Raw genomic sequence first — 27,675 nt, 5'->3', positions numbered from 1 at the left:
CTATGATGGGGACAAGACATGTTTTTTGTTTCTTTTCGAAAAAGGTATCTCCTCATCTCAATCAAAACTGGATGGATGATATTTTTTTTTTTTTTTTTTGCGGTATGCGGGCCTCTCACTGCTGTGGCCTCTCCCGTTGCGGAGCACAGGCTCCGGACGCGCAGGCCTAGCGGCCATGGCTCACGGGCCTAGTTGCTCCGCGGCACGTGGGATCCTCCCGGACCGGGGCACGAACCCGTGTCCCCTGCATCGGCAGGCGGACTCTCAACCACCGCGCCACCAGGGAAGCCCCTGGATGGATGATATTTTATCTAGTTATGGCCAAAAAGTTGGGAAACGACAGCAGTTTCTATGAAGAGAGATTTCTCCTAACTACGGCTACTCTGTGCTGATTTTTCCCTTGTGATATGTTGCTTTAGGACTTAGGTCTGTTGGTATACAGTTCAGACCATACCATTAATTGCTCACATGTTGCCTTAGAAATGTGCTGCAGTTGCTTTACATCTATTCAGCTCTTCTCTTGAGGATTATTTTTGATCTGGAAGCTAAGGACTGATTTTTTTACTTATCTGGTATCTCTCTCAGAAACTAGCGTAACAGTACACCTGTAGTAAGTGCTTAACAAATATTTATGGAATTAATGCACACCAAATTTAGACTTTCAGAATTCTTGAGAATAACTGGATAAATATAGTCAAGAGGAAATTATAACGCTTAAATGACTTCTATCCCTTGATAACCCTAACCACAAACACTAACGATGGTCTCTATTTAGACTTTTAATTTCTCAGGGATGACCTACTCTTTCTACCAGTGGTTCATGTGCTCAGTGGGCAGATGAACAGAGAGAGCAGTAATGGCATATAGCTTCTGGAAATTTCCCCAGCAGCAAAGCAGGACCAGATTTGGATTTTACAGGAGAGAGTCCAATCAATATTCTTTCCATCTTCTGTCTTTGAAAGGAAATTCCAGAAGTATAAAAAGCAAAAGAATTTAAAAAAAAAATCTGTAGAAGTAATCCAGTGTTTCTTGCAAGTGGTTTTCCTAGCAACTCTCAACAGACCAGAGGAAGAAAAGACTTTAAAATAAAATGACAGATGGCTGTTAGAAAATATGAAAAGATTATATATATATTGCTCACGCACATGTATAAGATTAAGAAAGAAATTTGTCTAGTTCCATTCTCATGCACATACAGCGGATAAAGAGAAATTAGGAATAATTTGAGTAGGACATTTTCAACCTTCGGAGGCTGAGGTAATGAAAGGCACCAGGAAATCTGACAGAAAAACCCTTGCAGTCTCTATCGAATACAGATCCCTGGTGGGGATGGATGATGAGGTACTAACAGGGGAATAATTCTTCTGCCTTTGTAAGGATACTCTACACGGACTTAAAGCTATATTGTTATGTTAGAGAAAAAGTTAAGCTGTCTACCTAAACCTAGTTCATTTAATAATTACCTCTCTGTCATATAAACAGACACACACACACCCCTCGACATCAAGACAAAGAAAAATAATTCTTAAAACTGCTTATCAGTCTATTAAACTCGACGGCAAAAAATAAATCTTTGATACTGGGAAAGCAAATTACTTTTAAATCAATGACAGCATGAACCTGACAATACTGCACTTAAGTAAGACTGCCAACATTAAAAACAACAACAACAAACAACACCCAAACCCCACCAACACTTCCTTTCCCACGTGCATATTTTCGGTTTAAAAATATTTTTCTGTTATAAAACTGGAGAGAACGGGCTTACCTCGGACAGCATCTAAGTAGTGAGCTAAAAAGGGGGGAAAAGAGTGATTGAATGAATTTCTGGGAGACCAAAGCTATACAACAAGTACTAATGGTTTACCACCTGTTGCCTGGGAGAACAGCAAACTGTGAATTCTGAAATGCCTGCAGCTCAAAAGTTGGTACACTGGCCTGTGTAGTTTGTGAATAATATTTTCTGTGGGAAAGATATTAATGGCTTTTCTGCAAGAAACTGTATTAGGCTTCCTAAAAAAGTATCATATTTCATTCAAAGTATAAGAACTGCATTTTTACATTTCAGTAATAACTCATGAAGGAGTGCTAGCTTGAACTTCTTATTAGTAATATCTTTAGAAGGGAGTTCTGGAGTAACCACCTTTGATAATCATGACAATATTTAAATCCTCCTATGTGAAGGCAATAAACTTACTCTAGTGCAGGAATGTAGTAATTACTTAAGCTGCACCTGAATCTCACCTCTCACCACCTTTTTAATGAATCTTAAGTATTTTCCACAGTCACAGAACAAGACTGACTGTAGTTGAGTAGTAATGCAGTTTATTAAAAGTATATGTTATATATATTATATATATTATACATTACTTTGGCAGGTTCCAACCATTATAACAAAAATCACCTAAAAATGAAAGCTGTAGTACAGCTTTTTGTAGAGGGGAAAAAAAGCCCATAAACAATGAAATGTGTGTGTATCCAGAGGCCCACGCTTGTTTTTGCACTGTATGAATTTTCTGTGTGCTCATAGAATGACACTGGAACATTCTGTGACCCACTTTCCTTAGCTGAACAATGGTAATCATACTTGTCCCTCTGTATATGCAGGGAACCTTTGTGGCAGATACATGTGTGTGTCAAGGGCTTTGATATTTTTCTCAGAAAAAAGTACTTTATAAATGAAACTTTCATTATTAGTAGTGTTTTTTATGGTGTGAAGACCACGTGATAGATTAATTATTACATAGACCTTCTCACACCCACAGGTGTTCTCCCAGGAAGCAGCCTGAAAATTAGTGAAATTGGTGACAAGGGATGAGAGAGGGTGGATGCCTCAGTACGAACTCTCTATACTACCCAATAAACAATTCAACACAGATGTTCTATTGAAGGCAGGTCAGGAGTGTCTTCCTTATACACATTAAAGACAGCCCTTAGTGATATTGAATGGCCCCTGATAAAGTAGCCCCAATTAATGAAACTGCCTCTAAGTGCTTTCAACCAAAACAACCTATACTCTTCACAAGGAAAAATGGCCAGTGAATGTTACCTTTACAACAACAGCACTTTTCTTATTAACTAATGACACTATATTCTAATGTATCATCTTTCATTTGAGTAACTCAAAGCACTTGAAAGCAGAAAATATAAAGAATAATGAAGTAATGAGAAAGGAAAAGACACAGAAATAAGTAAGATATTATCAACAAAACAGGTAACCTCCCAGTTAAGGAAACTTTCAAACTTATGGCCACAGCCCTCCTACTTCTTTCCTCTTCCCCATCTCAAATTCTACAAACAGTTTGGTGATTGACTTGCGAGACTGCTTTACTTCTTCAATTAATCCAATTTACTTTGTTCAAAGTATGGTGGTACTTACCGATTGTGCAGTGGTCGCCCTCCCATCCAGGGCTACACTCACATTTTCCATCTTTGCATTGGCCATGCTCAGCACAATGAGAATGACAGGAGCGTTCTTCACATGTTGGTCCTACCCAACCTTCTTCGCATTGGCAAATTCCCCTTGAGCAGACTCCATGGCTACCACACTCCATGGTACAGAGCTCTGTGGGGAATTCAACAAAGAAGATGTATTTACATATTTTATTACAACCAGAGTCTACTCTTTCAAAAACACATTAGAATTACCAAAATCTCAGTCTATACCTGTATTTAAAATATATAAACAAAATGTCACAAAGCCCTCTAGCATTTGAGTAAATGTACAAGGAACTCTGTTAAAAAGGTAGTTATATCTCTATGTATAAAATAAAGTCTAAATCATATTGTTTTTGAGCAGTCCACAAAATGATAACAGCGCTCAAGGCTTAGAAATGAAGTCAGTGCCAAACAAATGTCAAGCAGCTTTCACTAAACATTCATTAAGATTACAGATAATGTTGTAGGGATTTTGTGATGCTACAAGAAATCACTGGGGAAAACACACAGTGCCCTAACTTCATTCGGGTTTTACAATCAGATAGATGATAACTTTCTAATAAAATTCATAATATACAAGAGGTAAAGCTGCCAGTGACTGTAATCAACTGCTTTCTCTGATCATACTAACGATATTTGCATTTATTTTAAGGATTTAAAATGACTCTTGGTTGATTACAACACACAGTCTTCTTATCTCAAAATGCCATTCAATATTTAGCCAATATAATCAAGGTGTATTATTAGCTCTGCCCAGTTTCTCTCTTCTGTATCCCTGACTTTTTTTTTGAGAAACACTGAATATTAATAAAATCATGACAGTAGAAAACCAAAATAAAAGTTTGGCTAGCTTGTTTCTTCATAAAATTCCCTTGCTGGAGGAGCAGAACGGAGATAAAAGCCTATCGAAAGAATGCAATAGGTTTTGGGTACAATTGGCCACATATCCTTGAATGGAAAATGTTCTGGAAGCCAAGTTGTCTATCTTTCATAGTCTCAAATTCTTAAACTGGTTTTATAGATTGATAGATATTGACATATGATGATATGAGTATTACCCTATATTACATGTAACAAAGCTCTTCTTATGTAACAAAGGTTTCTACTCTATAGGTAGCAGAGTTATTTTTCAGTAGGTGAGAATATTCTTCTGATAAAGCCATGATTATGAATTTTGTTACTATCTGGATCAATATATTCACTAATTCATTCACAAGTATTCTTTGAGGGTCAAGATATCATAGAAAGAGTAAACGGTTTAGAATAAGAATTCCTCTGCATAAAAGCTGCCTATCCCTAGGCAAATTACTAACATGCTTTCTTAATCTCTGCTTGTGTAACTACACAATGAAAGTAATAATATTTATACCTGACAGGGTCATTGGGCAGTTTGAGATATATTTTGGAGGTAGAACCAATATGAATTCCTTAAGAGGGGATATAGGAAATGAAGGAAAGGAAAAAAATAAAAGTTTTGGCTTAAACAAATGGGTGGATAATGCTGCCACTAACAAAATGGAGAAGGATAAAGGAAGAATAAGGTGGAAGATCAAACAGATTAACATTGAGATAACATATAGATAGCCAAATGAAGATGTCAATTAAGCAGTAAGATATATGAATGTGACAGGCCAGGGCTAGAGATATGAAATTGGCAACCATTAGCATATAGGTGGTATTTAGCATCTAAGTTTGAGACCAGATGATATCCCCTAAGGAATGAGCCCTGAGGTGTTCCGTGATTTAAAGATAAGGTAGAAAAAGAGGAACCATCAAAGGAGACTGGGAAGGAGAGGGCAGTGAGTGATAGGAGGAAATCTAATAGACTGTGGTATAGCTAAAGCCAGAAGAGGACACTTTTTCAAGAAGAAGTGGGTAGTTATCATAGGGACAGAGTAAAGGGCCAAAGTAGGTGATTTAACAGTTAATCCCACTAGGGGATTATAAGTAAAGAAAAAAGTATAGGAGACCCCTATAAGTTAACGATCACTCAAGAAAGCAGGTTTGCTTAACCACAAAACCAAGCAGGTAGCAACAAAACCAGTTAACAGAAACATGAGACATGCCCCCAAACAATAAAACAGTGGTGGCATGCGACCCACATCCTTCCCAGTGAGCTCAGTAAGTTAATGATTACTAGGACACACTCCTCTGCGCTCACTAAAAACAAAAATATAAGGAAAAGGTGACATTATACTAAAACCTGAAATGATTTAACATATTTTAGTATATGTTACTGCCTTTTTGCTCATTTCCATTGCACCATGACAGTCCCAGCTTGACCATGTAGGGACAAGAAAACTCCCCCACCCAACGTGGAGGAGGAACTGATGACGATGGAATTTTGATGTTTATTCAAGAATGAGGAAGAAGGTGGTTTTCTCCCCCTCCCCACTTTTCCTTTGATTATAAAACTGTAGCCCACTAAGTTCTTGGGGTGTGGCACCCTCTCGCCCACCTGCTTGTAAGCCTCACAACTGTCCTATTCTAATAAATCACTTCTTATCTATCACTTTGCCTCTTGCTGAATTCTTTCTGCGTTGAGATATAAAGAACTGGAGCTCCTCGGAGCCCCTGAAGTGCCACCTAATGGTTTCAGTTTCATAAAAAATATTGCTCAGACGTCAAGTGAGACATGGGCAGAGAAGTACCCATTGGATTTACCACATGGAAATTGTTGGTAACTTTAGGAAGAGCTGTATTGATAAAGTGGTAGTTGTAAAGCCAGATTGCACTGGGTGGAAGAGTGAATAGAAAACTGTGTGTGGGATCACCAGGTTGTGAGAAAAGTCTAGGACCCAGACAATACCAAAAAGGGGGGACTTAGCCTAATAAATGGTAGCTCAAGTAGGTTAATCTTGAATTAGCACCAACACTCTATATCTTGATTTTGAATCTATGATTGATAATCTGAATTTTAAAATTCAGTTCTTACAGTGAATTTGATATTGTAATTCTGCTCCCCTTAATGGCCTCCCTCAAGACACGAAAACCTGAACTGAAAGGGCCTTTCTAAGATTAGAAAGCTAAATTGATCAAAGCCAATCAAGCCAGAGCTGACTGAAACAATGAGAGGCAAACATTTTGCATATATTGCTTTATACAACTATAAATTTTAGACATAGGAGTACATCATTCTGATGATTTCCTGAAAAGTAGTAGGACTAGATGAAATAGTATTCATCTAGTATTCATTCACTGTTCAGAACTAGATGAACAGTATTGGCAAAATGGCAGACTAGGCTATCTTTAAACCACCTTGATATAAACCCTTAGAAATTCTGAATATAATGTAATATTTTTTAAAGTTGCATGTCTTAGCTCACAAGAAAGAGAAATTCTCAAACACTGGAAGCAAAGAGGATGCTAACAGTCAAAGACATAAGCATATAAGTCAACCCTCTGGCAGCGTAGAGGGGTTATTATACCCAGTAATGACCAGGGGCTTGGGTATCTGTGTCCACAAAGGGAAAAGAGATGAGGTCTTTGGCCTATTTAAGATGGGGAGCTGGATGGAAACTCCTGCAGAAAGCAAGGACAGCCCCTGAAAAGCTGTAATCTCAATGAGATGGGGACTAATAAACTATCCACTAGCCCAGAGAGATGGCAAAGAAGCATTGACTATATAATAGTAACAACAACAACATCAACAACAATAACAATTGGGGGCTTAGAAAACAGTAGTGAAGGGCTTCCCTGGTGGAGCAGTGGTAGAGAATCCGTCTGCCGATGCAGGGGACATGGGTTCGTGCCCCGGTCCGGGAAGATCCCACATGCCGCGGAGCGGCTGGGCCCGTGAGCCATGGCCGCTGAGCCTGCACGTCCGGAGCCTGTGCTCCGCAACGGGAGAGGCCACAACAGTGAGAGGCCCGCGTACCACAAAAAAAAAAAAAAAAAAAAAAAAAAAAAAAAAAAAAAAAAAAAAAAAAACCAGTAGTGAAATAAAATATTACCTTACCATAATACATGCAATGGAATTGGAATGCCCTGTGTTCAATATTTCTAAAGCCTTGTAGTTTTCAGGAGTTAGGTAAGAGATACTTTGTCAAGTATGCATATAAAAATGTAAAGGTGGAGCTCTGTTTCTAGTGATTGTGACCTAAGTAATTTTTACTATTCTCTTCCAATGAGAACTAGAAAATCTAGACAAAATATATTTTAAAATTTGTTGGATGTTACTACTAGAATTCACAAAAGGGTAAAGAATTGCTGGGCCAAGGTCCAGGAAAAAACGAAAACCCAGAGAGGTGTCTGATATTTTTGGATGCTTCTTTTCTAGAAGTCTCTGTCAATTCTGGTAGATGTAGCTGGAAGGCTCAAAGGTTGGGTAAAGCTTTTTGTCAGTCTCATGGGGACAGAAAAAATACTTGACTGGATAATGGCTAGGACATTTCCAATACTGAAGAAAACACCATGCCAAATACTGAAGCAAAACTGAAGGAACAAAAAAGAGAAAAAGGCAGATTCACAATTATAGTCAGAGACTTTTATGACCCCGTTTCTCATTAACTAACTGACAGAATAAGCAGATGACTTAGAAAGAATATAGAATATTTGACCAACATGATTAACAAATTTGATCCAATTGATACATACAGAACACTGCATTAAATAACTACAACATACACAGAAATTCCAAGTGCACATAGAACATTTACAAATATTGACCACATGCTAGGCTATAAAGCAAGTCTCAACGTATTTCTAAGTATTGAAATTATATACAGCATGTTTTCTACCTACTATGGAATTAAACTTGAAATCAGTAACAAAAGATAATTATAAAATCTATATAATTTGGAAATTAAGAAATAGACTTCTGAATGAACTACAGAACAGAGAAGAAATCATCATGGAAATAGGAAAATATTTTGAAATGAATGAAAATGAAGGTACCACATATCAAATTTTGTGTAATATAACTCAGTCCCTATGTATAGGAAAATTTATAAGGTAGAAAGGAAAACCACCTGGAAAACAATGACCCAAGCATCCAATTTTTAAAAATTAGAAAAAGAAGAGCAAAGTAAACTCCAAGAGGGTATAAGGAAGAAAATAATAAGAGCTGAGATTAATTAAATAAGAACAAACATATGATAGAAAGGATCAACAAAGCCAATACTTGATGATTTGCATAGACTAATAAAACTGATAAATCCCTGATGGGGACTGACCAAGAAGAAAATACAGAAGACCCAAATAACTAATATCGGGAATGAAAAAGATGACATTGTTGCAGATCCTTCAGACATAAAACATCATAAAAGGATATCACAAACGACTTTTTGTCAATACATTTAAAACTTTCAGTGGAATGGAAAAATCCCTAGAAAAATACAGCTTACAATAATAAACACAAGAAAAACAAGAAACTGAATAGTTTCTATAAAAAACCGTAATAAACAATGAAAAATATTCCCTCGCCCACAATTACAGTCTCAGATGACTTCATTTGTAAATATACCAAACTTTTGAGGAAGAAAAACTGCCAATCTTGAATAAACTTTTCCAAAGAATAGAAAAAGAGAAAACACTTCACAAATATGCTTTACGAGTCCAACATAACCTTGATGTAAAATTCTGACAAGTACATTATAAGAAAAAATACAGGCCAATCTCACTCATAAGTATGGATGCAAAAACTCTAAACAAAATATTAACACAGTAAAACTGGTATTACACAACAGGAAACTGTATAATGACCAATTTGTACTTATTCTAGAAATGCAAGATTGCGTTAAAACTTGAAAATCAATCATTGTAATTCATCATGTATATGGAATAAAAGAGAAAACTCATATGATCATCTCCACAGATATATAATGAGTATTTGATAAAATACTAAACATTCATTTGTGATAAAAACTTATAGCAAATTAAGACCAAAAGGAACTTTAACTGATAAATATTAGCTGCAAAAACCCCACAGCAAACATTATTTAGTACTGAGATGTTGAATTCTTTTCTTCTATTACTGAGATTGAGAAAAGATGCCTATGACCATCACTTCTATACAACATAATTCTAGAGGTCCTAACCAGTGCAATAATGCAAGAAAAAGAAAAAAAGTATAAAAATTGAAAAGCAATAAATAAAATAATTGTATGGTAGTTCTATTTTTAGTTTTTTAAGGAACTTCCATACTGTTCTCCATAGTGGCTGTATCAATTTATATTCCCACAAACAGTGCAAGAGGGTTCCCTTTTCTCCACACCCTGTCCAGCATTTATTGTTAGTGGATTTTTAAAAAAATTTATTTATTTTATTTATCTATTTTTGGCTGCGTTGGGTCTTTGTTGCTGCTCACGGACTTTCTCTAGTTGTGGTGAGTCGGGGGCTACACTTCGTTGTGGTGCACGGGCTTTTCACTGCAGTGGCTTCTCTTGTTGCAGAGGACGGGCTCTAGGTGCGCGGGCTTCAGTAGTTGTGGCATGCGGGCTCAGTAGTTGTGGCTCACGGGCTCTAGAGCACAGGCTCAGTAGTTGTGGCGCACGGGCTTAGTTGCTCTGTGGCATGTGGGATCTTCCTGGACCAGGGCATGAACCCGTGTCCCCTGCACTGGCAGGTGGATTCTTAACCACTGTGCCACCAGGGAAGCCAATTAGTGGAATTTTTCATGATGGCCATTCTGACCAGTATGAGATGATACCTCATTGTAGCTTTGATTTGCATTTCTCTAATGTTTAGAGATGTTGAGCATCCTTTCAATCCCACTACTGGGCATATACCCTGAGAAAACCATAATTCAAAAAGAGTCATATACCACAATGTTCATTGCAGCACTATTTACAATAGCCAGGACATGGAAGCAACCTAAGTGTCCATTATCGGATGAATGGATAAAGAAGATGTGGCACATATATACAACGGAATATTACCCAGCCATAAGAAGAAACGAAATTGAGTTATTTGTAGTGAGGTGGATAGACCTAGAGTCTGTCATACAGAGTGGAGTAAGTCAGAAAGAGAAAAACAAATACTGTATGCTAACACATATATATGGAATAAAAAAAAAAAGGTTCTGAAGAACCTAGGGGCAGGACAGGAATAAAGATGCAGATGTAGAGAATAGACTACTTGAGGACATGGGGAGGGGGAAGGGTAAGCTGGGACGAAGTGAGAGAGTGTCATTGACATACATACACTACCACATGTAAAAGAGATAGCCAGTGGGAAGCAGCCGCAGAGCACAGGGAGATCAGCTTGGTGCTTTGTGACCACCTAGAGGGGTGGGATAGGGAGGTTGGGAGGGAGATGCAAGAGGGAGGGGATATGGGGATATATGTATATGTATAGCTGATTCACTTCGTTATACAGCAGAAACTAACACAGCATTGTAAAGCAATTATACTCCAGTAAAGATGTTAAAAATGTTTAAAAATTCATTATTCATGGATAGTATGATTGTGCATGTACAAACTACAAAAAGAACCTGTATAAATTATTAGAATTAATATGGGAATTTAGCAAGATCTCTAGATGCATGGTTAATATAGATAAAAAAGCTATTTCTATATATCAACAGCAAACAATGAGAAAATTTTAAAATACCATTTACAATAGCATCACAATATCATATACCTAGTAATAATTTTAACAAAATGTTTGCAAGACCTATACTGGAAAACTATAACACTTTATGAGAAAAACTAGAGAAGACCTGGATAAATGGAAAGCTATAACATGTTCATGAATTGAAAAACTCAAAATTAAAGATGCCAATTTACCCCAAATTCTTCTGCAGATTCAATGCAACCCCAATCAATATCTTGGCAGTTGTGTGTGTGTATGTGTGTGTTTGTACATTTATGTGAATTTTGATCAGCCAAAGAAAGAAGCAGAATAAAGTGAGACGATGTACTCTGGCTGATAGTAAGACTTACTATAAAGCTATGTTAATGTAGACAGTGGGCTTTGGTACAATGGCAAATAGACTACTGAGAGTAAATAGAGTCCTAAAACAGATCCATACATATAAGGACACTTGATTTATGGTAAAGGTGGTACTGTAGGCAAGTGGGGAATGATTACTGTTTTATATTAAATGGTTCTGGGAAACTGAATATCCATTAAGAAAAAATTCCCCTTTACCTCACCCCGTATACAAAATCAACTCCAGATAGAATGTACTAAACATAAACTGATAAAGCTTCTAGAACAACATAAGAAAACAATTTCATGATCTTAGGGTATAAAATTTTTTTTTAACTGTACACAAAAATGCTAACCATACAGGTAAAAGACAATAAATTGGACTATATCAAAATTAAGAATTTCTTTTAATCAAAAGATAGAGAAAAAAACACGCTATCAGTGGTAGAGTATATTCACAGTGGTTACCAAGTGTTTCTTACTTGGATAGTTCACTGTGCTGTACAGTTAGGACTTTTGTCCTTTTCTGTACAGTTAGGACTTTTGTCCTTTTCTCTGTGCGTGTGTTATATTTTAATGAAATGTTAAGAAATTAAAGATAATGACCACAGACTTCCCTAGTGGTCCAGTGGTTAAGAATCCACCTTCCAATGCATGGGATGTGGGTTCGATCCCTGGTCGGGGAACTATGATCCCACATGCCACGGGGCAACTAAGTCACGTGCCGCAACTACTGAGCCCGCGTGCTCTAGAGCCCACGCGCCATAACTAGAGAGCCCACATCCTCTGGAGGCCACACGCCACAACTAGAGAGAAGCCCACGCACTGCAATGAAGAGCCTGCGCACCGCAACGAAAGATCTGACATGCCACAAAGATCCCGTGTGCCTCATCTAAGACCCAAAGCAGCCAAATAAATAAATTAATTAAAAAAATTAAACCTTCCTTAAAAAAAAATAAAGATAATGATCAAAAGAAAATAAACAGAATATATAACTTCCTAACCAGAAAAAGAGAAATAAGAATGAAGATAACCCAGTCAATCAGAGCAAAGGCAGAAAAAGGGTAAAAGTCAATGAAAAAATAAATGATGTAAATAGGAGACACAAAAGAAGATTATAGGACATAACTCCAAACATGTCAGTAATCCTAGTAAATAAAAACAAATTGAACTTGCAATTTAAGAGTGAGACTCTGGAACTGAGTGAAGAAGAAAATCTAGTTATGTTCCTTCTGTTAATAAGAGATGTGATGAAATACACTAATACAGAAAAGTTAGCAATAAGGGAAAAAAGGCACTGTAGTAAAGTACCAAGAGAAACTTGATATAGTTATAATATTATCAGATGAAATAGATTTCAAGGTATAAAACACTATTATGGATAGAGACATTATAAAATGATAAAAGGATTAATTCACCAGGAAGATGTAACAATCCTGATCCTGTAAGAAAATACAGCTTCAAGGTATATAAAGCAAAACTCGACATACTTATAATAAGACAAATTGAAAATTTCAACATCAGGAATAAGAAGATAAAAAATTAGTGGATGTAGAAAATCTGAATAGTACAATTAACAACTTTAATATAATGGACATATATAGAACCCCAAACATATGACTATACAATACATATTCTATTCAAGAACACACAGAATACCCACAAAACTGACAATTATTAGTTCACAAAGCAAGGCTCAACAAATGACAAAGATTCTACACCATACAGATCATGCTGTTTCAGCAAAATGTACTAAAATTAGAAATCAATAAATAAAAAGCAGAAGAAAAAAATGCAGAAAAGTGTTCCTTAAAAATATACTTTAAAATAATTTATGAATCACATAAAAATTATATTGGAAATTAGGAACTGAATAACAAGGAAAATACTATTTATAAAAACCTGTGGGATACAGCTTAGACAGTAACTTAGAGGAAATGTACAGCTTTTCATACATTTAGTAGAAAAGAAGAACAACTGAAAATTAATGAAGAAAGCATCCAACCAAAGGAGTTAGAAAAAAGACTACATATAAGTAGAAGGGAGGAAACAACAAAAGTAAGAGCTAAAGTTAATGAAATGAGAAACAAAGAAACAATAAAGAAGATGAACTAAACCAAAATCTGTGTCTTTGACATGAATAATAAAATAGAGAAAGCTTTGACAAAGTAGAACAAGAAATAAGAAAGGAAATGATACAAGTAAGCATTAAAGATTAAAATATAAAAATAAATGAGAGAGTGCTATGAACAACTTTATGCCAGTAAGTTTGAAACCTTAGATGAAGTAGATTATTTTTCAAGAAAAAAAAAGGATTTGAGAAGAAATAGCCTGAATACACCTTATAGACATTGAAAATGGCCCAGATGGTTTTACAGGTGTATTTAGCCAAACTTCTAAGAGACAGATAGATAATCTCTATTTTAAGTCACACCAGAGAACACAAAAAGAGAAAAGACTTCCTGAATCATTTTATGAGACTACTATAATCTAGTTCTAAAATAAGGTAAGTAAAGAAGAAGGGACTGTTTTGTAGGCCAATCTCACTTATAAACATGGCTGCAAAAATCTCCAATAAAAGATCTGAAAATCAAAACAGCAATGCACACACATACACGCGCACACACACACACACACACACACACACACACACACACACACATATAGAAAATTACAACCAAGTAAGCATGACTGCTAGGATGGTTTAACTTTTGAAAATCTATTAATGCAATTCATCATTGAATTAATCCGTTTCACTTTAATCTTATTTCATAATGTATTAAAGAAAAATTATCATCTTATATATGGAAAGATTATTATATAATATTATATATTTATAAAATAGCTCTTATTTATGATGTAATCTCTTAGCAAAATAGAACTAGAAGGGAATTTACTGAATATGATAAAGGTGATTTACCAAAATCCTAAAGTAAGTGTCAAACAATAATAAGATAATAGAGTTCCCTTAAAGTCAGAAGTACTACAATTAACTGCTGCTTCGAATTCAATGTGGTACTGGAGAACTTAGCTAGCACAATAAGGCAACCAAAAATATTAAATGTTTAATGTCTGGAAAAGAAGACACAAAATTGGATATACAGGTAAACTACGGAAACACAAAGAGAGGATAGCAAAGTTATTGTAAACAAGATCAACAGAAAAAAATCAACAGCCTGCCTATATATCAGGAACAGCCAATTAGAACATGTAATTGTTTTTAAAAGATCTCATTCATAATAATAACAAATCTAGCAAAAAAAGTTCAACATTCTTTTATATAAGAATTTAAAACTTTTTGAAGAACACATACCAAGACTCAATCAATGGGGAGATACACTGTGTTCATGGCTCACAAACCTCAATATCATTAAGAGGTCAATTTTCCTCTACTAGTTCTGTAAATTCAACAACCGTTTTCATAGAGCTTCAAAACCTGATCCTAAAATCCATATGAGACAGAAAAAACTAAGAACATTTTGAAGTATATTCATTGATGTGTGTATGTGTGTGTGTATGTGTGTCCAGCCTAAATGTACATCAATAGGAAAATGGATATATAAATTTTGGTGTATTCATACAATGCAAAAAAATACAGAAGTTAAGTTGAATAAAGTAGAGGTACATGCCTCAAAATGGATAAACCTTAAAAACATAATGATAATGGAAGGAAGCAAGTTATTCATATGAAATTTAAACATATGCAGAACAATACAGTTTTATGGGTATATACATATTTGTAAAAGCCTAAAAATATGGACAAGAATGATTAAATTTAAGGTAGTGGCTTCCACTGCAGGGAAGGGAGGGGACTGTAAGCACAAGAGTGACTTCTTTGTATTTGTTACTTTTTTTTTTTTTGCAGTACACGAGCCTCTCGCTGCTGTGGCCTCTCCTGTTACGGAGCACAGGCTCCGGACGCGCAGGCTCAGTGGCCATGGCTCACGGGCCCAGCCGCTCCGCGGCACGTGGGGATCCTCCCAGACCGGGGCACGAACCCGTGTGCCCTGCATCGGCAGGCGGACGCTCAACCACTGCGCCACCAGGGAAACCCTTGTATTTGTTACTTTTTAAAGCTAAGTTGTGGGTTTACAGTTGTTCATTATGTTATTTTATGTGTTTGGAATATTTAGTAATAATATCCGAAAGAAAAGAAATAAAGAATAGATAAGAAACGACTGTCTTAGGACTTCTCTGGCGGTCCAGTGGGTAAAACTCCTTGCTTCCGATGCAGGGGGCGAGGGTTCGATCCCTGGTCGGGGAACTAAGATCCTGCATGCTGCAGGACGCTGCCACACACACACACACGCACAAAAGAAACAACTTGTCCACTCTCGCTGCCTCTGAGTCTGAATCTCCCAAAGAACAAATTTCTAGGAGGCACTAGATTGCAGAAGAGTCGGGGACAGCATTCTCTCAAAGACCTTACATATTATATTGATGCCATACTCAGCAGTGAGCTGTTATATCCATTTGGGGAAATCTCCATAATTTTCGACTTGTAATCTTTTAAAAACCTTCCTGTATTTGTTACATGTGTGTGACCTGGGTGGTGTTCAGTGTTTTTGTAAATATTTACTATGTTTTTCTATTTAGTTTAATTCCAACAATTTTGTACTTTAATAAAATGTTGTAAACAGTGCAAGAAAAAGAAAAAGAAACAACTGTCTTTAGGGACCACCCTGTTGAATAAATAAGTGGAGACGTGACTTAACCTCAACACGAAACCCCCCACAGACATAAGCCACAACTACTAAGCTGATTGACAGTTTCAGCACCGCAAGGATCCAGGTGGGAAGCGATATCCGCATGAGTTAGGGAATCCTCTTAAGAAATAAATTACTACACATGGAGAAGCAGATCTTCAACAAGAAGCATTCCTCACTTTGAACTGCATCAACATTCTTGCAATTGCCTCCATTTCCAAATGGAGTTTCTGGACTCATACTAAGATGCTTTTCAATCCCAATCTTTTATGATTAGCAGTGGGGTGGGCGTGGGAGGACTAACAGAAAACAGACGCTGGCAATTGTATAATTTATACACATGCTAGAAATGATATTTGCTCTAATATATTTGTCTTATGAATAGTCCTATTCCATATGTAATATTTTCTATCTGGTTGAAAATACATTAACATTACAGGCTACAAAATATGACAAAAGAATGCTAAAATATAAACATTCTTTTGTGCAAATGTATTGGAAAAGAACATGAAAAATATAGGCAGACACTTGAAAGTTCTATTGAGACGTTTCATTTTTAATAAGTTTCTTTATGCATGTCAACAATGAACAACACTTGTATAAATTGAACTAGGATACAACTGGAACACTTCTTTGTTGCAGGCTGACAAAGAACAATTTGACTAAACAGTAAATCCTTCAGAGCCTCCCTCAGAACCATTTCTCTTAGGTTTACTTCTTAGACAAAAGTTCCCAGTAAAGTAAATTCTGTTATTCTTAGCACTTTGGCTGTGCCCAACATTAGACAATGATAATATTGGACACCCTGAAATATTAAATCTGAGTATTAGTTAGGCTCTAAAATACACATTTATGTAACATTTTCAACAATTCAATGTGGCATTCTAAACAAAGAAAGGACACCTTTGATGTAAAAATTCATGAAAATTAAGGAAGTATTACATGTCCACTTGTTCAGCATCTAGTAGAATCAGTTAAAGATCAAAGGAAATCAGGCTGGGAGCATAAGGAGAATCAAGAATTGGGAATGAACGAACCTGAATAGATAGAGACCTTCTCTTTGATAGACTATCATACAATTTTTATTGGGGAAACTATGAGATCTTCTCATTGTTTTATGTGATTAACATGGGAAATAAGAGTAAGGAAAAAAAGTAAGTTGATTTGATAAGTGTGAGAAGTACCAAGTCAAGCAGGTTAAGGACTGGAAAAGTTTTTACAGTGCATCCCAGGCTCTTCCCTAAAATCAAGCAATGAATCAACCAAGAATAGTAAATATTATTAAGAATAAAGGGGCTTCCCTGGTGGCGCAGTGGTTGAGAGTCCGCCTGCCGATGCAGGGGACGCGGGTTCGTGGCCCGGTCCGGGAGGATCCCACATGCCGCGGAGCGGCTGGACGCGTGAGCCGTGGCCGCTGAGCCTGCGCGTCCGGAGCCTGTGCTCCGCAACGGGAGAGGCCACAACAGTGAGAGGCCCGCGTATCGCAAAAACAAAAAAAACAAACAAAACAAAACAAAAAAGAATAAAGGTTTGTGTACTTGGTATTATTTTTCAAATATTTGAATCATTTTTATTTTACTACTACGGGTCCTTGCATTCCTCGGTGGCAGACATTCTACTTGAGAGTGGGACTATTATAAATAACTGTCAACTTGGTAGAACACATGTTCAGGCACATGCAGGTTCGCACATAGACATGCATACACACACACGTTTTGGGTCCCTGTTTCTCTGAAAAGCGATTGGGAACATATTATCTATTTTATTGCACAGAGTTAAATTCAATACCACCTCCACCCGATCTTTATCAGTACGTTGCTATGACAAAGATTTGGTTTCACTGTGGGCCATGTATCACATTTTCTGTGTTTCAGGTGTAATAGTGTATCTCTCATTTTAACACAGAAACCTATGGCATAGGCATAACACTTGTCTTTCAGCCCCAACATTACAATGAGCTTCAATATATTTTGGTAATCTGAACACTGTCTTACATTTGAACAACAGTTTGATTGAAGAGACTACAAATGATACATGTCAGCTAGCTCTTTCTGTACAAATAGCAACATAGAAGCAGCAGTAACAACAACACACTCCAGCCTATAAAACTCTTGAGATGAGTCTCAAATTCTTGGATAAGAACTAAATCTGAAGGAATCTAGTATGTGAAGATCAAAAGTTGAACTGACTTTCAGCTTAATGTTTCATGGATTATGGTTATCACATGGCTTTGGGTTTCCTTTATAAACTGGTGAACTGTTCTTCGGTAAATGTGAAAAACCTGACAGGACAGAAAAAAATCATGCCTGGCTTACAACTTTTGACTTCAATAAAATACTCAACTGGCTTTTTTCAGTAGCTAGACTCTTTCCTTTGGAATAAATCCTGTTTGCTTCTCGGCCAAATGAAATATTCTCCCATAACTCTACAGATCATATTTTGTTTAACTCAGTGATCAAAAGCTGGAAACACTGAGGCTGAGGTGAATTTCTACTCATTCACGGCTACAGATGCAAAACTGTCTCAATCCCTTGATTATGAACCCAGCATACTCGTCTATCCACTAATATCCCCAATTGGCAAAGAATGTTGATATCTAGACACTTGTCTCACAACTGCTTTTCACTTGACCCAGTCAGGTACCAGATTGTCAGGGTAACCCCATCACCCTTAAGGAGAAAATATTAACTTTGGAAACTCCAAACATATGATTTGTAGCAGGCCCTGTGCTCTGAACTGATTGTTCAGCTGTGGAAAAGTTTGTGTCAGTCTATCCACGGTTTTGTGCTCATCGTTGCTACCCTATTTGCAGTCTGTGACCACCTAAAAGGGCAAGCCTAACTGGCTCATCAAGGTATCAAACTCATGGCCTTGGCCTCATAAAACAGTGCCCTCACTCATTAAACTATATACAAATACTACTGGAGCAATTATCATTACATCCTGGCTCAGAGTGGCTACTTAAAAAGTATTGGTAAGTCAGAAAGCTGTTCTTTATATATAATGTTTAACATTCTTTTTGGCATGATTAGACATAATGTTAAAATTGTGCTAAGGAGAACTTTCTCTTCCTTCTGATTGATATTAGACCTCTTCTTCCCTCATGAAAAAATTTTGATATTACCTCTCTTCTCCCCAAAATGAATTTCATTAAGCACATCTAAAACTCCTGCTTGGTGTTTTTCTGAGGCAATAAGCCTTCCAAGTGAGCACAGAAAGGTCTATGTTCCCTGAAGCTCTACAAATGATGGACTGAGAGATCTTCAGACACATCCAAGCTCCAAAACACATCTGATAGCATACTTCAGGGGTGAAGCCAAAGCTGTTTGCTGGAAGGACACTTCATGCAGACTGGAAAATTTACTCTGAATGAAAGAAAGCTTATATAGTTGTTTTTACCCCATTCAACACTCTTGCTAAGGGCTCTCTGGATTTAGAAAATGAAGTCTAATTGGAGTCCACAAGAGAGACAAGGCTAGCAGTCATCACGCAATCTCTGAAACTGTGGTAGGCTCCACCTGCATCCTTGATGTGTAAGCTGTGTTCAAGGCATTACACAGGCACAGAAAGCAGCTTTCTGTCAAAGACCTGGGGAAGGGCTGCATACATATTTACAAAGCTGCCATCATTGCCCAGCAGACCATGCACCTAGAGTTTCTTTTTACCCCTATAAATAAATATGACACGGAAAAATGAAATGTAAAGAATCCAGAGTCAACAAAATCCTCTGCACAATGAAGACAAAGGCATATAAATGTCCTTATATATCATCTGAATGCACAATTTAGTGCTATTTAATACATTTAGTTTTTAATTTATAATTTTACTCTATGGCAATCACTAAAATGTTTATTTAAAAGGCTGTACGGGTATTAGTGTCAGCTGAACTTTAAGAGGCATACTTTATATGTTTCCTCAAAGCTGCCATATTCACTCTTCTAAGAACTAATAATGGGATTATTATTATATAAAGAATTTGACTTCATGTCTATCCTTGTTCCACAATATCAACATTCCAGAGAGGTTGTACTGTACTATGGGAAAGCTATGGGTAGGGAGTATATTAACCTGGCTATATTAAGACAAAGTTAAAATCCTTGACTTACTTTCAATTCCACAGATATCATGCTACATATTTCTACTTGGCTAGGCCATCATCACCTTAAACTCAAAATATTTATAACCTACCTTTTAATTTCTACTCATAATCCCATTTTTTTACCCTGATTTTACTTTTTTTAAACATTTTTATTGGAGTATAATTGCTTTACAATGGTGTGTTAGTTTCTGCTTTACAACAAAGTGAATCAGTTATACATATACATATGTTCCCATATCTCTTCCCTCTTGTGTCTCCCTCCCTCCCACCCTCCCTATCCCACCCCTCTAGGTGGTCACAAAGCACCGAGGTGATTTCCCTGTGCTATGTGGCTGCTTCCCACTAGCTATCTATTTTACGTTTGGTAGTGTATATATGTCCATATATACACTACCACTCTCTCACTTTGTAGCAGCTTCCCCTTCCCCCTCCCTGTGTCCTCAAGTCCATTCTCTAGTAGGTCTGCGTCTTTATTCCCGTCTTGCCCCTAGGTTCTTCAGGACCTTATTTTATTTTTTTTTTAGATTCCATATATATGTGTAACAATATGGTATTTGTTTTTCTCTTTCTGACTTACTTCACTCTGTATGATGGACTCTAGGTCCATCCACCTCACTACAAATAACTCAATTTCGTTTCTTTTTATGGCTGAGTATTATTCCATTGTATGTGCCACATCTTCTTTATCCATTCATCATCTGTCGATGGACACTTAGGTTGCATCCATGTCCTGGCTATTCTAAATAGAGCTGCAATGAACATTGTGGTACATGACTCTTTTTGAATTATGGTTTTCTCAGGATATATGCCCAGTAGTGGGATTGCTGGGTCGTATGGTAGTTCTATTTGTAGTTTTTTAAGGAATCTCCATACTGTACTCCATAGTGGCTGTATCAATTTACATTCCCACCAACAGTGTAGGAGGGTTCCCTTTTCTCCACACCCTCTCCAGCATTTATTGTTGGTAGATTTTTTTTTTTATGTTTCCAATTGAATTTATTTATTTATTTATAACTTTATTGGAGTATAATTGCTTTACAATGGTTTGTTAGTTTCTGCTTTATAAAAAAGTGAATCAGTTATACCTATACATATATGCCCATATCTCTTTCCTCTTGCATCTCCCTCACTCCCCTCCCTATCCCACCCCTCTAGGTGGTCAAGAAGCACGGAGCTAGAGTTTCTTGGCTGAGATTAACAATAAATCAAAGTAACGAGATACAACCAGTGGCTATGAGCCACAAAGTTTCTCTGGTAGATACCTGAATCTCTGTTTTCATTCTTATCCTCATTTAGTGAGGACTTCATTCTGTACAATTGTTGGTTTGAAAGGCCTAGAATGTGAGTATAGTTAAATTTTGCCTAAACTTCAAAAGTCAGTTCTCACAAGTTACAACCTCCCAAGTCACTTGCAAACCAAGAGCAATCCAGATTCAAAGGACAGAGGTGGCTTCCACTCACTCTGTTGTCAGCTACCTCCTGGGGAAAACAATGTTTCGATCCACCTCTGAGTCAATCACCCCCAGAAACCAAAGTGTCCTTTAACTTGAAACAATATGAAATATAAATGATCAGCAAATAAGTTACAATTATGTGAAGTATTCTTTTATCAAAGTAGAAAATATCAGCTAACTTGAAAATTATAGAATGTATTCGCAAATAAAAAACAAATATTTTGATCACTTATATTATAAGGGAAAATAACCCCTTAATCTTTTTCATTTTAGCATCTAAGTCCAGGCTGAGATTTGTTTGGTTGGCTCTTATAAAAGGAAATGAAAATCAAAATTCTTATTTAGGCTCTAATATAGTCAACCACATTTCAGATTTTCTTTAACAAGCCTAAATATTAAAACAGCTTTTAAAAATGAGCACATAGTAAACAAATCATCTTTATCATGAAAGCACTCTGATTTTACTTTCCTGCATATTTAAATAATGACCCCTTTAGTGTTATCCAAACCCTGTAACTGTCAAATTCTTAACTTTCTACTTTTTAATAAAAATGATTTCCATAAAGTTAGAAATTAATCTAACCTGACTCTCAAAGCTAATATATTTTAGTGCTGGAAGCTGTAAAAATTCACCTATCTAGTTTTAATAAAGACAGTTTTTTTCAATTTAAATATACATTACATTTAATAAGCTTGCATGATAATTTCAACAATGTTCATGGGTTCTTTAAATTACCTTCCTGCTGTATCCAGGACACAATCCAAATTCATTTTTGAGCAACTGAGTTAAGAAAACGTTTCAAAATCACAGAGTGATTTCTGAATGACACAAGTGAAATGATTAGAAGCCAGCCAATCAAATTGGTTCTTATTCCTCCTGACTTTAAAAAGTAGTTTGTTTATATTTATGTAAACTTAAAATATGTGATTATTTGGATATATCTAAATGTTTGACTGAAATCTCTTACCCAAATATTTGTCTTTGGGAGGATCAGCATTCCTTCCTTTTTTACTTACTTTTAACTTTCTATCCGTTCATCCATCTCATAAATATCTGTTGAATGTGTACCATGAGTTAAGCACAATGTGCTAACTGGTGAAATAACAATAAAGATAGATATGGACTCTGCCTTCATGAGCATAAAATCTACTGCATAAACATTCAAAGAACTATGTAGCTAGAAACCGCAGTAAGTACTATGGAGGGACAATACAAAGTGCAATGAAAGAATGTAACAGGGTGACCTAATTTAATTTGAGGATGTCAGGATTTTGACCTCATTCGGGTACTGGTATTTAAGTTGAAACCCATAGGATACGTGGGTATATGCGTGTGGTGATGGGGTAGATAAAACAGATACTGTGCGTTCGAAGCAGAGTAAGACAGAGGAGTAGAATGGTGTGAGATGAGACTGGAGAAAAGACAGAGGTCAGAGAATTCAGGGCCTTGTAAGCTTTGCTAAAAATTTTGGACTTTATAGTAGTCGCAATGGAAAAGTATTGAAAGGTAGTAAGGAAATGACAAAAATCCGATTTGTATTAAAAAGGTCTCTTTGGATACAATATAGAGAATGGGGTGGAAGGAAGAGGAGATTCAGGGAGATCATTTAGGTGACTGTTATAAGAGTCCAGGTGACAGACGATGGTCGCTAGGCCTAGGGTAGGTGCAATAAGACTTAGTGAATTATTAGATAAAACAGGGGTAAAGGATATGGAGGTACCATGAACGATGTCTAGATTTGGCATGGGTAACTGTATGGGTAGTTAGGCTATTTCTATCAATATAGGGAATAATGGAGGAAGAGCAAGTTTTCGGGGGAAGATCATGAGTTCAGGGTTAGACATGTTAACTTGAGGTGCCTGTAAGTAAAGATATCAAGTAAGCAGATGGGTTTATGGGTCTGGAATTAATAGAGGTTAGGACTAGAGATTAAATTTGTGAGTCCCAAGTAAAAATAGTAATTGAAGCCAAGGGAATGAATGTAGACTAAGACGAGAAATGAATGGGGCCTAAGACTGAGGAACTTTAACATTTAAAGGTCAAGTAAAAGAGGAAGATCCAGCAAAGGAGAGTGAGAGGGAGTCGCCATAGATGTAAGAAGAAAATCAGAAAAATGTAGCATCACAGAAACCAATGGAAGTGTTTTCCATAAATATGGAGCAGTTAGCTATGCCAAATGCTACTAAAAGTCAAGTAAGATAAAGACGTAAAAGTGTCCATTGTATTTAGTAAAATGATGATCACTGGTAAATTGAGTGACAGCTGTTTTGGTGAAGTGATGGGGGGTAGAAGCCTGAATCAATAGGTTGATGAATGACAGATATTAAGTACATATCATATATATGTATTATATATATTAAGATATATTAAGAGTACATATATTACGGATAAGGGAATTAAGGCTAAACTCTTTCAGAGAAGAGACGTACAAATATGAAAAAGGAGAAAACTAGAATAAACATTGTGTTGTTGGACTGGAATTGGAACTATTAATGGAGATTCATAGTTTTCTATAGATAAATGAAGTAATATCGATGTAAATAAGTATATTATGCTTGTAAATGTATGTGTATATTCCCTAGCCCTGTTCACTGTGAGGGTCTAATAATGAACATACCTAGTACCCAGAACTTGACTTCTAAATACCATTACACCAAAAGGAATCAAGCTCTCTGAAGATTCCAGGGCTAGAACAGGGAAAATACAAAATGAGACTGGAACATCTTATTGTGCCAGAAAGTAATGAAGTGCTCAAAGAATGATGAGGATATGTCAAAAGGACACAAAAGCCAGCTTGAAGGGGTTATCACTGGCCAAAACAAAACAATTTGAGTATCAAAATAAAAATAGCAACAAATATAATTCGTTGAATTATAGGGGAAACCATGAGTTCAAACAGATATAAAAAAGTGAATGTATAAATTGAAAGTTTGATGAGTAATGGAATATATACATAGTTTCAAAGTACCTCCCCACAAAATGCTTATTAATTACACGTGGAAAGGGGGAGAGTACAATGGAGACGCCTTGCAGATACCATCTTAAGTATTCAAAGTTAACTTCACTAGTAGTGGGACAAATCAATAATGGACACCACCTGATGGGATACAATGAGAAGAACACAGCATTAATTCTGTGATATTCTTGCCAAAGATGCATAACCTAAATCTCATTATGAGGAAATATCAGGAAACCTAAAATTGAGAATCATTCTACAAAACAACTGGTGTACAACCTTCACGAATGTTAGTCATGAGACTCAAGGAAAGACTGCAGCACTGTTCCAAGACGAAGGAAAATAAAGGGACGTGACAACTAAAATGCAATGCTTCATTTTGAACCAGATCCTTTTGCTATAAGGGACATTACTGGGACAAATGGCAAAACATGAATGGGCTCTGAGCATGATAGTGATGTCTGAATGTTAATTTCATTATTTTGATAGCTGCATTGTGGCTATGTAGAAAAATATCCTTCTTTTAGGAAATAGACAATAAAAGAATTGGGGGAAAGGGGTCGACAACTTAATTGTATATGTTCCAGGGGGAAATTCTTTACTTAAAATTCTGTACTTAAAATTTTCTGTAATCTTGTGACTGTTTCAAAATGAAAAAGAAGTATGAATGGGAGGAAGTGGAGAAGTGAAGTTGAATCATGAAAGGGAGGAAAGAGATGATTGGCTAGCTAGCAGAGAATGTAGGATTCCAAATGAAAATTTTTCTCAAATGAGAAAGACAAGATCATGTTTAAAAGCTCTTGAAAAAGATATAGCAGAAACTTCGGAGTTAAACTTATATGGGAGAGAAAATGAAAGAGGGGTAGGGTCTTGAGCACAGGTAGAAGGACTGACGTTTGACAGGAGGAAGAAAGAGGGCATGGGCGCAATCTTATTTAAGATGTGATGGCAGGAAATTGAGAGGGTTCTCATGTGATGGCTATTTTCTCTGTGAGGTAGGAGGCAAGGTCATCCATTGAGAGTGAATGGACAGTGAGGAAGTTGAAAGTTTGAGAAAAGTATTGCTGGGCAATATTACTGTTGAGGGCCCAGGTGAGGTTGGTGATCGTGAATTTTTCTTGGTGCCAATCTACACAAATGGTGATTTTTCTCCAACAGAGTTTGGCTGCTGGGTACAGACAGGGACAAGGCTAACGGGTGACATCGTTCCTTGTTTGAGTTTTGCCAGGAAGGCCCAATGGGGCAGGGGATTTTAGAGTACTTGCAAGGGAGATTGAAATGATAGACCATTTGCATTGGAACTCGGGGGACATAAGTATTTGTGCATTCTCCCTTAAATGAACTATTTATATAGAAATTCTGTAACCTTTTACTGATGGGGAAAAAATAAAACCCACTGAACCTATAATTTAGTAAACTTCTGAGGTGTCAGAATAAATCTAAAGTTGAATACTCTCCAAGCTGAAAATCTTGCTCTTCTCAATAAATTACAGTAATGTTCCCTAGTTTGCTTATCATTTGAAATCACTAATGAGAACTTTAAAGCACTAGCACATAATTACAGATTTTAGGTTGAGAAGGTCCTATCTGTTCAGTGTCATTACAAATGGGTTAAATATATTGATTCTGGAGTCAAAGGACAGCTACTCCTTTGCAGCTAGTGCCTGAAATCTCAACAACTAAGATATTATCCCATTACAGTTCAGATACCTCCATGTCCACGTGAACAGCTCCACTGTTATCTGTGTTATTTATTGGGGCTCTGAAGAAGATTTAACTGGAAGTTTCTGTTGCCAAAAATGGAGTTCAAAAGTCACTGACTGATCTAGTGAAAAGAACCCTTAGCCAGTGTGTCAGCTTTCTCACAAATTTTAATCTTAAGGCTGACATTATTTTCCTTACCAGATTTTCAGGAGGATGCACTAAAAAGCATTATTAAAATAAATGATAATGAGATTACTGGGAATTTGCAAGGAGAAAATTAAGTCTTGAATTTGAGGTGCTGCTCAGGGTAAAGAAGACTTGGGGGGATGGCAGGTGGGTGTCCTAGGCAGAATGAGGGTGCTATGTGTAGAGGAGAGGAACAGGACAGAAGAGCCACATAGGGGAAGGCAAGAGCCTAGGGAGAGGTTATAGGCCACTGAAGATAAACTTTGCTATTTTCACAATTTTGATGAAATCATGTCTTTGAGACAAAGACAAAATGATACAACTCTTCTATAGATTGACTGTGTCCTCACACCCCACCCCCAATTCATATATTGAAATCCCAATCCCCAGTGCGATGGTATTTGGAGGTGAGAACTTTGGGAGGTGATCAGGTCATGAGGGTGGATCCCTCATAAATGGGATTAGTGCCCTTATAACAGAGACCACAGAGAGCTAGCTCAGCCCCTCTGCCATGTGAGGATGCGGCAAGAAGGCATCATCCATGAACCAGAAAGCAGGCCCACACCAGACACTGAGTCTGCCAGTGCCTTGATCTTGGACTTCCCAGCCTCCAGAAATGTAAGAAATAAATTTCTGTTGTTTGTAGGCTACCCAGCCTGTAGCATTATGTTATAGCAGCCTGAATGAAAAAGCCCTTTCCCTGATGTATCACTCGAAGAGTTGATGAAGGCAGAGGAAATGAAACTACAGATGTTTTACCTAGTGTGGTGAGTAGAATAATATGTCCTTGTCATAACCCCTAGAGCTTATGAATTTGACCCTATTTTGAAAAAGGGTCTTTGCAGATGTAATTAAGTTAAGGAATTGGAAATAATATCATCCTGGATTAACCTGGTGGCCCTAAATCCAATGATAAGTGTCCTTCTAAGAGACAGAAAAGGAGAAGAGAAGGAAGACCATGTAAAGATGGCTGCATAGATTGGAATTATGTCATAAGCCAAGAAATGCTGACAGCTACCAGAAGCTGCAGAAAGCAAGAAAGATTTTTACTCTAGAGCCTCCAGAGGGAGTGCTTCCCTGTTGGTATTTTAATTTCAGACTTCTAACCTCCAGAACTGTGAGAGAATACATTTCTATCATTATTTAAACAAACAGTGGTTCTACTGTAGCTATCAAGACCACATAAAGTATTCTCAACCTGTACATCTCTTGGCTCTAAGCAAGAATAATGAAAGTAATAGCCATTGCTAGTATTTATT

At 36.8% G+C, this 27,675-nt stretch overlaps 1 protein-coding gene across 4 annotated transcripts in view; it reads right to left on the bottom strand.

The window, feature by feature from the left end:
* Positions 1–27,675, bottom strand: part of TENM1 (teneurin transmembrane protein 1) — an 803,989-nt gene that overhangs the window by 188,801 nt on the left and 587,513 nt on the right. For 3 of the 4 annotated variants that reach the window (XM_059050038.2, XM_059050032.2, XM_059050043.2), the window contains 2 exons: positions 3,380–3,565; positions 1,769–1,792 (listed from right to left, as the gene is read on the bottom strand). In XM_059050038.2, the coding sequence (XP_058906021.1) occupies positions 1,769–1,792; positions 3,380–3,565 (210 nt within the window). The remainder of the gene's footprint in view (positions 1–1,768; positions 1,793–3,379; positions 3,566–27,675) is intronic. The other variant, XM_059050039.2, reaches the window with a different exon arrangement.

This window comes from Kogia breviceps, chromosome X, assembly GCF_026419965.1.
Source record: "Kogia breviceps isolate mKogBre1 chromosome X, mKogBre1 haplotype 1, whole genome shotgun sequence".
Lineage (NCBI taxonomy): Eukaryota > Metazoa > Chordata > Mammalia > Artiodactyla > Physeteridae > Kogia > Kogia breviceps.
Note: the sequence above shows the minus strand (reverse complement) of the source record. Positions and strands in the feature narration are given on the sequence as shown.